Here is a 12,486-nt window from a genome sequence, read left to right on the forward strand (position 1 = left end):
GACCCAGCGGAGAAAGGCCTTGGCTGTCTTCTCCTTTGATGCTGTCTGCAAGGGTGGCATCTCTTCTTGTTGGAAGCGTTTCTGGAGGAGCTTAGGACGCCTGCACGAGACAAGAAGCTCATCTGTGCGTCGGAGTCGTGTTCTAAAGCTATTTTCTGCCTGTTGATACCTTCGCTTTATGAATCGTGGTAGTAGTAGGGTTGGCAACGTTCTCCGCACAAGAGGATGAGCGTCGTCAAGTGATTTGAGCCGCGCGGAGAATCTCCATCGCCGTTTTTCCAAGTCCGGGTATGGCGCTCTCGGGGTGGAGGATGGTGATGGGCGTCGTTTTCCAGATGGGCAGTATGGCTCTCATGGACTGGTGTAAGGCCTTGTTCATTCTTTGTATGAGATGTTGATTGCTCGATGGCGTGTCTCTATAGGCTGACTCCATCGCGGTCTGGTGGTGCCCGGGTACCAGGCTTCAGATCCATGCAATAGTACCGGCTCGACACAAGCCATGACGGCACTTCACGGCTTGGGAGGGCCTTCGTGTTGGCGAGACCCCGTAGATGATAGGCGACGGCATGCGCCTTGGCCGCCCACTTTTCGACGTGAACGCGGAACGGTAGCCTGCTGTCACCCACCCGCCGGTAGGCTGGCTCGGGGGGCTTCTCGACATCGCCGTGGCGATAGCCGGCGTGGTCCTGAGGTTGCTGCGAGAGAAGTGCATGACTTCGGTCTTTTTCGGGTCAAACGAAACGCCATTTGCTGCACCCCATCGAACCATCTCGCCGATGGAGCTGGAGGCCGGTGCAGTGGTTTCATCTATTGTGTCGCCTATAGAAAGGATAGCCGTGTCGTCTGCGTAGCCGAAGCGGCCCTGGGGTTGCCTAGTCGGTGGATTGGCTCAGTGTAGAGCAGGAAGAGGATGGGCGATACTGGTGAGCCTTGAGGCAGTCCACACTGGAGAGGAGCGAAGGGCGTGAGGGTTCTTGATACCTCACGCGGGCTGAACGATCCTTCATGAAGGACTCAGCCCATCTGACGAGATGGTCGGGCCAGCCCTGTTCACGGAGACGCAAGACTAGTCTCTTCGCACGGTTGAAGGGGACCTTGGATATCCATCGTGACCAGGGTGGCCACCTTCTTGCGTGCAAATGCTTCTTCGATATCGTGGATCAAGGCGGTCACCAGGTCTGTTGCCGACCTTTGGGGGAGCGCCGCTTTTGAAGGCCCATAGTGAACAGCTGCCCACGCCAAGCGGCGAGCGATCAATCTTTCCAGCCCCTTTCCGAGACAGGAGAGCAAGGAGATGGTCGCCAGCCCCTGGCTTTGTGAGGTCTCGTCGTCCCGGCTTCGCGATCATGACCACCTCCGCCTGCTTGAATGGTTCCGGGTGATGACCCAAGAAGGCACCTTTCGAACAAACACGTACCGACGATGTGCCACCCGGGTTTGAGAAGATTGACGGTGATGCTATCCGCCCCAGGGGAAGTATTGCCTGTATGGATAGTCGCATGCTGTGCCTCGTCTAGGGACTCGGGTGAGAATGTGATCGATCGAGGAGGAGACGTTCGGGTCAATATCGTCATCAGAAGTTCCGCGTTCCAGTAACGCTCCCCGAAGTGCGCTCGCCTTGTCCATCTGAGTTTCGTATACAGCGTCGTCGACCTGCAGGGGAGGCGGCTGGAAGGCCCCGGATTTGCCCCGACGGCTTAAGACAGCACTGCGCTGGAGAAGCTATCGATGAGTTCCCGCCAGTACTTTCGTTTTGCTCGGCGGACCACGCGATGAAAGTCTCTCTTGGCGATCTTAACATCCTGATTGAAGCTAGGGGGTCTCTTGAGGCCGAATGCAGCCGCCGCACAGGCGCACTCTTCTGTCCACCATGGAGCTGGGCAGCCACCTTTCCGTGAGGGCCGACCCACTGCCTTCGCTGCTGATGTTAGCAGATTTACAAGTGAACAATTGTCCAGCTCCGCGGGCGTTGAATCTCTGAGGGGGTCTCTGTGGCTCAAGCTCTACGGTCTCGACGGATCGTTTAAGCTCATCTTCTGTCGTCACTCGAATCTTGCCCGGCTGTAGTGGAGCGGGCTTTATGTTGGGGAGAGTCAAGCTGAGGGTGAAGTGGCGACGGGAATGGTCCTCAACAGTGGCTTTCAGCAAGTGGGATGTTGGCAAAAGCGATTGTGTTCGGGGTTTGGTGGGATATCTAAAGTGTTAAGCAGGTCGATGTCATTCTCTGATGCCCAACCGGCAATCTCTTGGCCGCGGTCCGTAGTCTGCCCTTCTGCGTTGTTCAGTGAAATCGCCAGCGACGAGGCAGCTTCCGGGCGGCCATCGGAGCAGCGTGTCAAGGGCATCCCTTTCGTCGTTCTGGCGGTAGAAGTTGACTACAGTCACGCCATTGATTGTGATCCAGAGAATATCGCGAGTCTGGAACGGTCGTATCTGGTCAGCGAGAAGCCTTGGGTCTCGTCGGACATATGTCATCACTCTAGGTCGAGTATCGTTACTGTCCCAGGACTCTACTGGGTGAGGTGTAGTGGGTCTGTCAAGCAAGGCGTTTTCGTATGGGCTGTCCACGGCTCCTGCAGGAGCACGATGTCATATCGTTCCGAGTCAGCCAGTGCCAGAGCGCAGTCGGGGGTTGCAATGCGACTTAGCGGCTTCCTGTCGTTCTTTCGTGTCTGCGAATATCTATTCCTGGTCATGAGGACGAGTAATGAGTACAATTCGACGCTTTCGTGGCGAGCCTGGTCTAGGATGCTCGGGCTCCTCCATTTCATAACCCGCCCTGGGGGCGGTGGCCACCATATCACGAGTGCTCGTGACGCCGGCCGGGCTCGAGTCTCGAGCGTCTGGACGTTCGTCTGCTGGGGTATCGTCCCTCAGCAGCTCGGTCGTGTCTTGTCGGATTTCTATGTGGGATTCTGGTTGTGAATCCAAGTGACGTTGTCGGTACGTCTCAGGCCCTCTATGTGTTCCCGTTGTTCTTTGCTGAGCCGGCGGAGGACGCCACGCACTTTCTTCGGCCGGGCTGGACACGTACGAAGGCTGGCATCGTGAGGGCCTAAGCAATTGACGCACTGCTCCCATGCAGCGCAGTCGTCTCCAGAGTGGCCAGTCTTGCCACAGCGTTGGCAGACTGGCTGTCTATGGCACTTGCGGGTAAAGTGGTAGCCCCAGCACGTTTCGCACTGCTTGGGTACGTCGCTTTTGTCTACGAGTCTGGCCGCCCGGCTCCCGAAGAGGGACCAGAACCTCTTCTTGGTGGGCTTCAGGAAGGAGACAAGGAGAGTCTTGGTCAAAGGGTTATCCGAGAATTGTCTTCCAGGACGTATATCAACGGGCTTGAGCCCTGTCTGGATTTCTATCTCATCACTGACAACGCTGTCACTATCCACCTCGTTGCCGCGAAAGTCGGTCAGTCTTCTGGGAAAGTCTGAGACCACGTAAGTATGCCATTCCTTGTTTGTTTCTACCGCCGTAGCTCCCAGCTCAGCCGCCCACTCGGCCTGCTTCTCTACGAGAAAATCGCGTGTTTCATGGTCGGCAGTCAGGACTGCCCATCCCGACCTGACCTGGAATACCTGTCGGACCTTGTCCGAGACGGTGCCGAGTTTTTCCCTGATCAGGGTCCGGATGGCATAGCCGCTATGGTCCCTAGCCGGAGCTCCGGCTTCTAGACGGACGAAGACGCGGAGGTCCTGTCGGGGTGGGGCGGCGATGGTGGCTTGTTGCTCTTGGCGATGAGGTGGGCCCGATTGTCGGTGCTGTTGTTGTTGTTGATGATGATGATGCTGGTGGGCTGTGCGGGCGCGGTCAGCGGGGAGCGAGGCGGCGGCGACACTGCTGTAGGTAGGTTTAGAAGCTGGTACATCGCTAGAAAGCTCTCGTTTCCAGGCGTCAAGGACGCTGTCGACAAACTTCTGAGCGAAACGTCGCTGCGGTCCGGAGGTGAATTGCTTGTTGGCTTCTTCAAGCTTGGCGCAGAAGGCCTGGAAGACCATTAGTTTGGCGTCGTACTCTTCCGCGTGTTTACGCGCGAGATCATTGGCCGATTCGATAATAGAGATTGGTTGCTGTTCAGGGGTCGATGCGGGATTGGCACGCTCAGCTCCTTCCGTAGCTGCAGCAGTGGTGGCGGCGTTGAGTGGCGAGGACGGTGTCTGGGCCGTCCGCCCAGGTCTGGGTGAAACACCAATGGGGCTGTTCACGACCGCGGGGCTGTTCTGCAAGAGGGCTGCACGGGCTCTTCGGTTCAGATTAGCGGGAGTGTGGACCCCTAGATCGAAGGGGTCCGGGGCGACAGGCGGGATCGTCGGAGACGAAGCCATCGCTGCGACTTGCGACTGCGCAAAGCGCAGATTGAAATGTTTGTTGTGCACTTGTTAAGGATTTTGGTGTAGACAGGGCCACTTTCTTAACACTTGTATGCCAAGAAAGTGTGATGACGAGGTTGTGATACCTTCAATGATTCATGGATTATGCGTCTATAGGGTAGAGAGCTTGTGAGTGGGATGGCTGAATGGCAAACGCTGGAACAGTTCTGGCTCTTTTTCGCTCTGCTTCTCGTAAACGCGTCATGGGTGAAGCGCCCCGCAAGCACAACCTATCTCGTCAGACGATGGGTAGTGCATCGCTCTATCTCCTCAACCCTGAGTAACTAGTAACCGACAGATCAAGTATTTTTACACTCATTTTCTGACCCTTGCATGGTGGTTCTTTCGCTTCGTGTAGCGCATGGGTTGCAGAGCACGGAATGGCACTACATACAACATCGGCCGGGGGCCACGAAGAAGATCTTTCAGCTTCTTCTTCTTCTTCTTCTTCTACTTCTTCATTGAAAGCCGAGGAGGATAGGTATTCCCAGCCCTCAGAAGGGCATGGGGCGTGCAGGAGACTATCTAGATCTAGGATGATACTATACATATGGAATTATCGTACTAAGAATATTCTGCAGATTATGTCCAATGACTACTGATGTTTGTTTCGTTCTCCCTGTGGCTCCACCGGTTGAGCTCGTGTCCAATCTATCGTTCAGCTTCTCCTCGACCGCAATGCCAACGTTAAGACAAAAGACCGAGAGCATGAGACAGCACTACACGCAGCATCGCTGAAGGGCTATGACAAGGTCGTTCGACAAAAATGCCGATGTTAATGCACGGAGTGAACGTCACAGAATGACCGCCTCATAGTAACCCTATGCGACAAGCGAGAAACGATCAAGCAAAATCAAGATCATATTCAACGAAAGGGTAAGGCCGGCCTATCCATTCAAGATCAAGCCTTTCAAAGCGGAATGTAAAATTTTATCTAGCCTTGACTAATTTCCTCTACTTATATATGTGTGATATAATGCCCTGATTGCATCGGTGATGAGCGATTCGTTCGAGAAGAATGTACCTTTATCTACTGCCGCCTGACGGGCATGAATGACTATTTCAATGATTAGCATCTAGTCAGATGTGAGAATCCTAAATGTTGAGGCGCTAAACTTGAATATGTTAACTACTTCCGGCCACGGTGTTATTCTGCGATTATCCACGTAAGTCCAGCAGAAGCGACAGCGCAAGGCTAAACGTCTATGTATGGCTAAACGCAGCTATCAAAATTAGAGTAGAGCATAAATTCATTCACAGCATAACCTTTCTTCATTGATAGCTGCTGCATCCGCTAGTGTCTCGATCGAAATGAACCACCCCCAGGACGCACATGGACGCTGTCACGGACAAACTATTTTTAAGTCATCAATGCTGAACAACGCCTGTCGTAGACTCTCTCCACAGACTGAAACACCCGCATCTGCTCAGTGAACTAAATGTAAGAAGATGGCTCCTTTGACATTAATCGGCTTAGCCTGGTGCTTTTATGAGTTAGACCAGGATTCTCTTTGGTGTGAGCCCGACTTGGTGTACAATGCTCGTTATCATTATCGACCGCATTGATATTAGTAGTGACACGTCTCCGGCCGAAGCACAAAGTTTCACTGAGATCAATAAATTCCAGGCTCGTGGTGGCCCGAAAGTTTTCGGTGTTGCCATTTCCGGTAACTTTCCTTTCCTAGCATAAATGCACTAATGTTGCCAAACTTCTGTGTCAAACAATATCTTTGACATACTGTCACTCATTCTAGACCGACATTCTAGTAGTTCCATCATGTCCTTAAGTTGGCTCCCTCCTCGTTCCGGTTCACCACCCACTCGCCCTCTATACCGAAGCAAGACAAAGACTGCGCCAAATACATTAATAACCGACGACATCACCCAAACTTGAATCATAAAAAAAGAGAGGAGCAAAGTAGCACCTAGCACGTGGCTTGATTACTCTGACATCAGACCTAAAATCAAGATGATAATCTCGGATTGCACAAAAAAGATCAGTTTCCATTATAAAGAAAAGGCATATTCACTTTCTCGATGGGCACTTGGCATTAGTGCTCGAGCTTGCGCTCACCAATCACTGTTGGTTCAGAATCGTGAGGCATCATGGTGATGAAGTGCATTCCGTCACGGTGAGGTTGAGCGCAGTATTAGTTCCAATAGCGATTATTTATCTTATCCCTGACCACTATAATTTATCTCTTGAATCATCGCGTATCTACATTGTGCATAAACGGTACATACAATCATGGGTTCTAATGCGTTTAATCTCAGTCAGCAACGAGCTAAGGCCAAAACGCCCATCATCCAGATCATCACCTGCATGATAGGACAAAGAGTCGCACCACACACCCGCGAGTCAGGGAAGATTTACAAGAAAATGACCCCAAGGTTCTCCTACTAATTCAGCACAACCTTTGCATCCAAGAACTTCTGAACCGCCTTCATTAATGTAACTTCTTTGCGGGTGCGTTCTTGCATACCAACAAGCCCTTCATGCGTCAAGTCGTGCGACAGAACTTTCTTGAGCTGATTCGGCTTTGTTCTCATAACGTGACCGCAGCTTTTCAAGTGCTGCTTGATTTATGTCTATTAGTTCGTTGAGTGCTTCTTGGAACAATGCAAGAGATGTAATATTATTGCTCGTATCTTTGGGCCTCGCAGAAGTCCCGTTGCCAGGGCTAGGTGGCATTGTGCTAGATAAACGTGACATGGATATGACTGCATCATTTGAAAACGAGGTCGTATTAGTACAATTTGGTCTCGCAGTGGAGGGTTCAATTAGCCTACAGTTCTGATGTGTGCGTTCCCCCTCAAGGCCATGTCCAACAGAGGCTTTACAGATTCAGGGTTTTGCGATCGGAGCAGGTTGAACTTGTCTTGTGGCAGTTATCATCTAGCTTTCAGTAAGACAGATATGAACATGTCTCAGAATGTGCTAAGCCATTAATATAGATAGGGAGAGTCAGTTGACGGTGGATCGAGACAGCAATACCATCGTATTTTATCGAGCCATTTAGTGGTACATTACACAATTACCAAATACGAGATCGAGTAGTGTGGAGCACACGAGAATTTGCGCGCAGTTGAGCAGCACGCTATGCCTATCCGAGCGCATCGCCTTCCAAACCTGGCCAGCTGTTGTCAAAACATCATTAATTCCGACCAGAATAGATCCTGCTGGTATTTAATGATTGCGGGGATCGAGATCTCTATTTGTGATGCCTGCGCCAGATGAGCCCAGCCTGTTTCTTCAACCGGCATTAGTATTTTTTTCTTAACCATGGTTCGTCTTGCTGAACTCGAAGCGATTATGTCGCAAATAACGTGTTTCGAACTATGTACTGCTTGTACTGAACTGAGGACAGGTTATCAGTTTGAGGGATCAATTTTATTCTGCATAGGAGTCATGAGTCATACAGATTCTGTAGCTAGGCGAACCGATCACACGCTAGCTAAGTCTGGGCGCTCTTGAGTCATCCGCTCGTATCAGTGGTCACGAGTCTAACCCCTTACGATCAAGGTTCAGACTAAGTCACGAACCGGCAATGCTAGTACATTAGTCGCGTAATTTGGCGCAAGCTGCCACACATATCTCTGCGCTTATCATAGACTGATTATTCCATAACGAACAAGGGTTTAAAATAACCAAATTTACAAGCACGAATGCAATATTTGTTCATCCCAGCCTTTGAAGCCTAGCCTGGAGGATAACTTTTGCCACTGAAAATGGTACGGCGTTAGCGCCACTTCATTTGAGTACGAGACATACCTCATGTTACCAAGAAATATTTTTTTAAGCTGCTTTCATTTTCTTAAGCGGGCCATTTTTCTTAATTTCGTACACTCCAACTTCAGCACGCGATCACTCCCACCACGACCGTGCCAAATCTCAATGGTGCGTCTCGTATTAATTGTTCTTGCAATGGACGCAGGGCGTATAACATCGATATTAAGAATTTGACATCTCGTAAAGTCGTTCAAGTTCCCACGAACAAAGCTTTCAAGCTAAAATCGCTGGAAGACCTTCAAATGCTGATGCACATAGCTCATAGCGGTTTGAATCAAGTTTAAATTGTTTATGTTATACCAGAACCACAACAGCGCGTGTTTCCTATGTCCGATAGCGTACGATATTACGCCAGATATGGTAGGTGGGATTGGTACCAATCCGCCTGTTGACCGCCAAACATATGTAATAGTATGAATAAAAAATCCGTACAGCGAATGATTGAAGAAGATACTTATATAGAATTAGAAGAGGAAAGATAGATGGGAGAATAAAGGTGGCAATACTATACGATTATATCACGAGTCAGCTCACGAAAATTTATAACCCTAATTCGAGAGACTAGAATGAAAGCCTGTCAGGCGGGATATCAACACGTGTGTCTTAGGTCCGGAGATTTTTGCGAAGGTGGGAAGGAATGACCGAGATGGACAACCTGGCGATGAGAGTCTATGACGTTGATTTAGTACAAGCTCTTTTGTCCAAGGATGGAATCGAGAATACCCACAAACACCATCGCTTTTTGGAACCAAGATATACGACCACAGTGCATGTCTAACTTCACTGACAATTTTAAAAATGCCTCTATGTTTTTGATTCCTAAGTCGGGAGCAAGGGTCAGCATTGCAGTCGGTACAGTGGCAGTTCTTGGGTGGCGGAGAAGCTCTGACTCTGGAAGTTCGATTGGGAAGGGCTATAATTTTGAGTCGTTATCAGCCCCTTAAACGTAAAGGGTTCAGGTTCATATGCCCTCCCAAGAATAGTATTCCTTCAATACGAAGTCAGTCATTATGTGCTGTGGAAGACCGCCTTGCTCTCACATCTCTTTCGCTACCTCTCACCTAAAGCCGCTAAAATATCTGCGACACTTGTTCGACTTGAGAAGAACGACAAGAAGCAAAAGATAGAATGTTTAAAAGATAAATCTCAGTGAAAACATAACACATTATCAGCTACTATGATCACCCTCAGTGGCCTAAATACTATTCTGAAAGGTTCTTGCATCATGCCCAGTCTTTCCACGAGCCCCACAGCGCCGAACCCTCGGCAGCGCCGAATTTCCCTGACCACGACTTCTCGATAATCCGGTCATTATCTGCGTATCTACATCTATCTGGTCAATTAAATCCTGACCTTCCTGCATAGTCAGGCTCCCTCTTGTCTGCAGAAGGATCAGTTTTGCCGCACGCCGCCGGGTTCGTATCTCATTTGACCGTCGAGGCTCTTGGCCCTTAGCCTCTAATAAGGCAGTCTTATGTATATTTTCTCTTTATTACCTTAGTAAGAGAGTGGATAGTCTCAAGAATTGACTCTGGAGAGCTACTTTGACGTCTTCTGATTCGTTTGGTAAGGTACTTAGGCTGAGATCTAGCCTCAAGAACTGTTCTTGGGGTCCTTGAGGTCCAAGGTTGAGCTTGCCGGACCTCCTCCTCAATAGGCACTGGAGTCCATAGCTGCACATCAAGCTTTGAGACCACAGATTCTGGATTGGAAACAAGCCCAGCTTCTTTGAAAACATTCTTAAGATTTTCTTTACTAATAGCAACTTAAAAAGCGGTATAAAAGGCCGGGAAAAGCTCGGTCTTAGGAACATAGATTATAGACCTTTCAGATTAAATGCTCTATCTCTCAACCATATGCCTTTTTTAACGACTCAAAGCACCCGACGTCAAGGAGCGGAAGTGGATGGGAAGCATGGGTGGTGTATAGAGCGTAAGAAAATTGTTATCTCACAATATATCTCGAAGTCGGCCAAGTGGTGGCTTTCGTGACCATCAAAGATTAAAAGACGATAGGCAGCGACTGATCGGTTACTTGTGTGTCGATCAAAGTGCCTGGTCCGTAGAGACCAGTCTAATTATCTTTCCAGCCATTTTGGTTTGTAGCAATAACACAATCGCCGAAGAGGCTGCCTTCTCCATACCAAATGGCAAGCCGGTATTGGCCTGCGACCACGATGCATGAATCGATTGCTTGACCTTCTGCATTGATCGTTTGAATTGCTGTAGCCGATTCACGAAAATGGTAGCCCAGCGCTTGCCAAGTGGTGACGCGTTGCGATTGCTTAGTAGTCGATTTGCCACCTTTTTAACATCACGATGCTAGAAAGGGGTCCTCGCGAATCTAAGTCAAGGATATACTAGACTATAAGCTGTTCGTCTAGATCATTCAATTTTCGTTAGTTCAGAACACAATCACTACAAGCCTATACTCTATGTATCTTGACAGAAAGCCGCTGTTGGTTAATACAATAGATCTTTGCGGCTCGTCACAGATTTGATTTTAGGTCTCCCTGATACGCTTGAAATGCAAGTAGTATATTTGTGTCAGTGTTAGACTGTGACACAACTTTTGGTTGAGAATTAATAATGTAGGGAGGAAAAGTAGGCATTTCCTTTCGGAAGAGGGAGTTATAAATCATATGAGATTTGCTACACTGCAGCTTGGAAGATGATTTGTGCGCACTTGGTTTGGGTCGTCTCTTTCAAAGCCTCCCTGTCACAAAAGGGAACACCGTTTCTAAGCGGTTAGCCTCTAGTAGCCTTACGATCTTGAACTAACGCATGAGCCTGAAATCAGACAAATGAGCTTTATGGTGAGATGTGGTATCTGTAAAAAAAAACTTTCCGCAAAGTTGGAAGGATAACAGAATCATGAGTTAGCGGCTGCTTGTCCTAAAATTGATACTATTGGAAAGATGGACGGGTTCTGGAACACAAGGGTTTTAAGACTTCAGTGGTATTCGTATGTGGAGGCTTATTGGAGCCAAGGTTGTGGAAAGGATGAAGACATCTGTGTTCTCATAAGTATGAAAATTGCAAAAAAGAATCATCGTCATTGGAATTATTGATTCATACATTTTAGGCTCAAAGAGTGTGATTGATCTAGTCGACCACCAATCTGATCAGCATTATCAACGGTCAGTCCAGGTCGTGTAAGTTTTAACACTTCTTCACTCGAGAAATGCTGGTCCGAAAGTCGTCCGTACCTCTCTGGAGAGGTGTGAATATCACGAAGTTGAGTCCTTATCTCATGGATGCTCGACCTTTGAGTATCCAGACAAGGCAGCAGTCGCTGACTCACCAATAATCATTAGGGTATCTCAAGAGTTCGACAACATCAGCTGTCTGCCCATGCTTCACCAGGCGCCACCAAATTCGAACCAGTGTCAATACCATTTTCCAATAATTGCCGATCACCGGGTGGAATAAAGGGTTCGTGAACTTAAATTTCCAGATGACTGGTTCTGATGTTCCTACGCAAACGAAGGACCCGCGCCGGGTTGCTAATCACACCTTGTTTTGTTGCAATCAGGGGGCGGGGGCGCGAAGCACATGGTTTCGTTTGCGCAGGCCAGATGGTGCTGGATTGGCAGTATGTTACAGCTTACCAGGGAATAGAATGCCAGGGCTATGTAGTTCTGGAACACAGTCGCCTTTCGGGAGAACACGCTTCCAATATTTGATTGAGCATTAGAGAGCTGCAGAGAGGGCGTGGTTTGTTGATAATATTCATCCTTTCAATTCTAGGACCTTGCAAATATACCTTGGGTGTTGTCGAATGAAGGTCCTCCTTGTGTGAAGAACAGACGGTCAAGTGACCTGTTTGTTGTCGGGCGAATGGAGGCGTGGATTTGCCTTAGACTGCATAGCGCCGCGCTCCTACTCTAATACCAAGGCTAGCACAGCAAAAAATAACTGGCTCTTATACCCCTGGTTCTCCATGACCCGCCGCCTCAAAACCTGAGAAACGCCTTGCCAGTGGAATTGTCGCATCCCAAAAATCCCGAGCTCTCTTTGAATGTGGATGCGGAGGCATCCAGCCAAGAGCAATAGGCGGGGTAAATCTCTTCAGGGCATGCAGCGTCCGTAATCCCGCAAGCTAACTGAAGTTAGCGTTGTGGAAAAGTGCCAGGCCGGGGTTCCATGATTGTTGGGCATGGAAGGCAAAAGACTGCGATAGTACTAACCTTTAAAGGCCAAGAGCCTTCAAACCAAACCGAAACGCGCAAGGCATCAATATTAATCCGTGCTGTTTCTTCCTTTCCCCCTTTCCTCATCGCATTCCTCTCCCTCTTGACCTCAAATCTTGACTTAAGCTTGGCTATTA

At 49.2% G+C, this 12,486-nt stretch overlaps 1 protein-coding gene across 1 annotated transcript; it reads right to left on the bottom strand.

The window, feature by feature from the left end:
* Nucleotides 1-1,697: 1,697 nt before the first annotated feature.
* Nucleotides 1,698-4,917, bottom strand: FPRO_16086 (uncharacterized protein; the record flags this gene model as incomplete). Its single annotated transcript, XM_031225190.1, has 5 exons — nt 1,698-1,918; nt 1,941-2,194; nt 2,237-2,573; nt 3,035-4,337; nt 4,762-4,917. 5 exons carry the CDS (start codon nt 4,915-4,917, stop codon nt 1,698-1,700), a joined length of 2,271 nt encoding a protein of 756 aa, XP_031090374.1.
* Nucleotides 4,918-12,486: the final 7,569 nt, after the last annotated feature.

The sequence above is a fragment of the Fusarium proliferatum genome (assembly GCF_900067095.1).
Source record: "Fusarium proliferatum ET1 genome assembly, contig: FPRO_scaffold020, whole genome shotgun sequence".
NCBI classification, from domain to species: domain Eukaryota; kingdom Fungi; phylum Ascomycota; class Sordariomycetes; order Hypocreales; family Nectriaceae; genus Fusarium; species Fusarium proliferatum.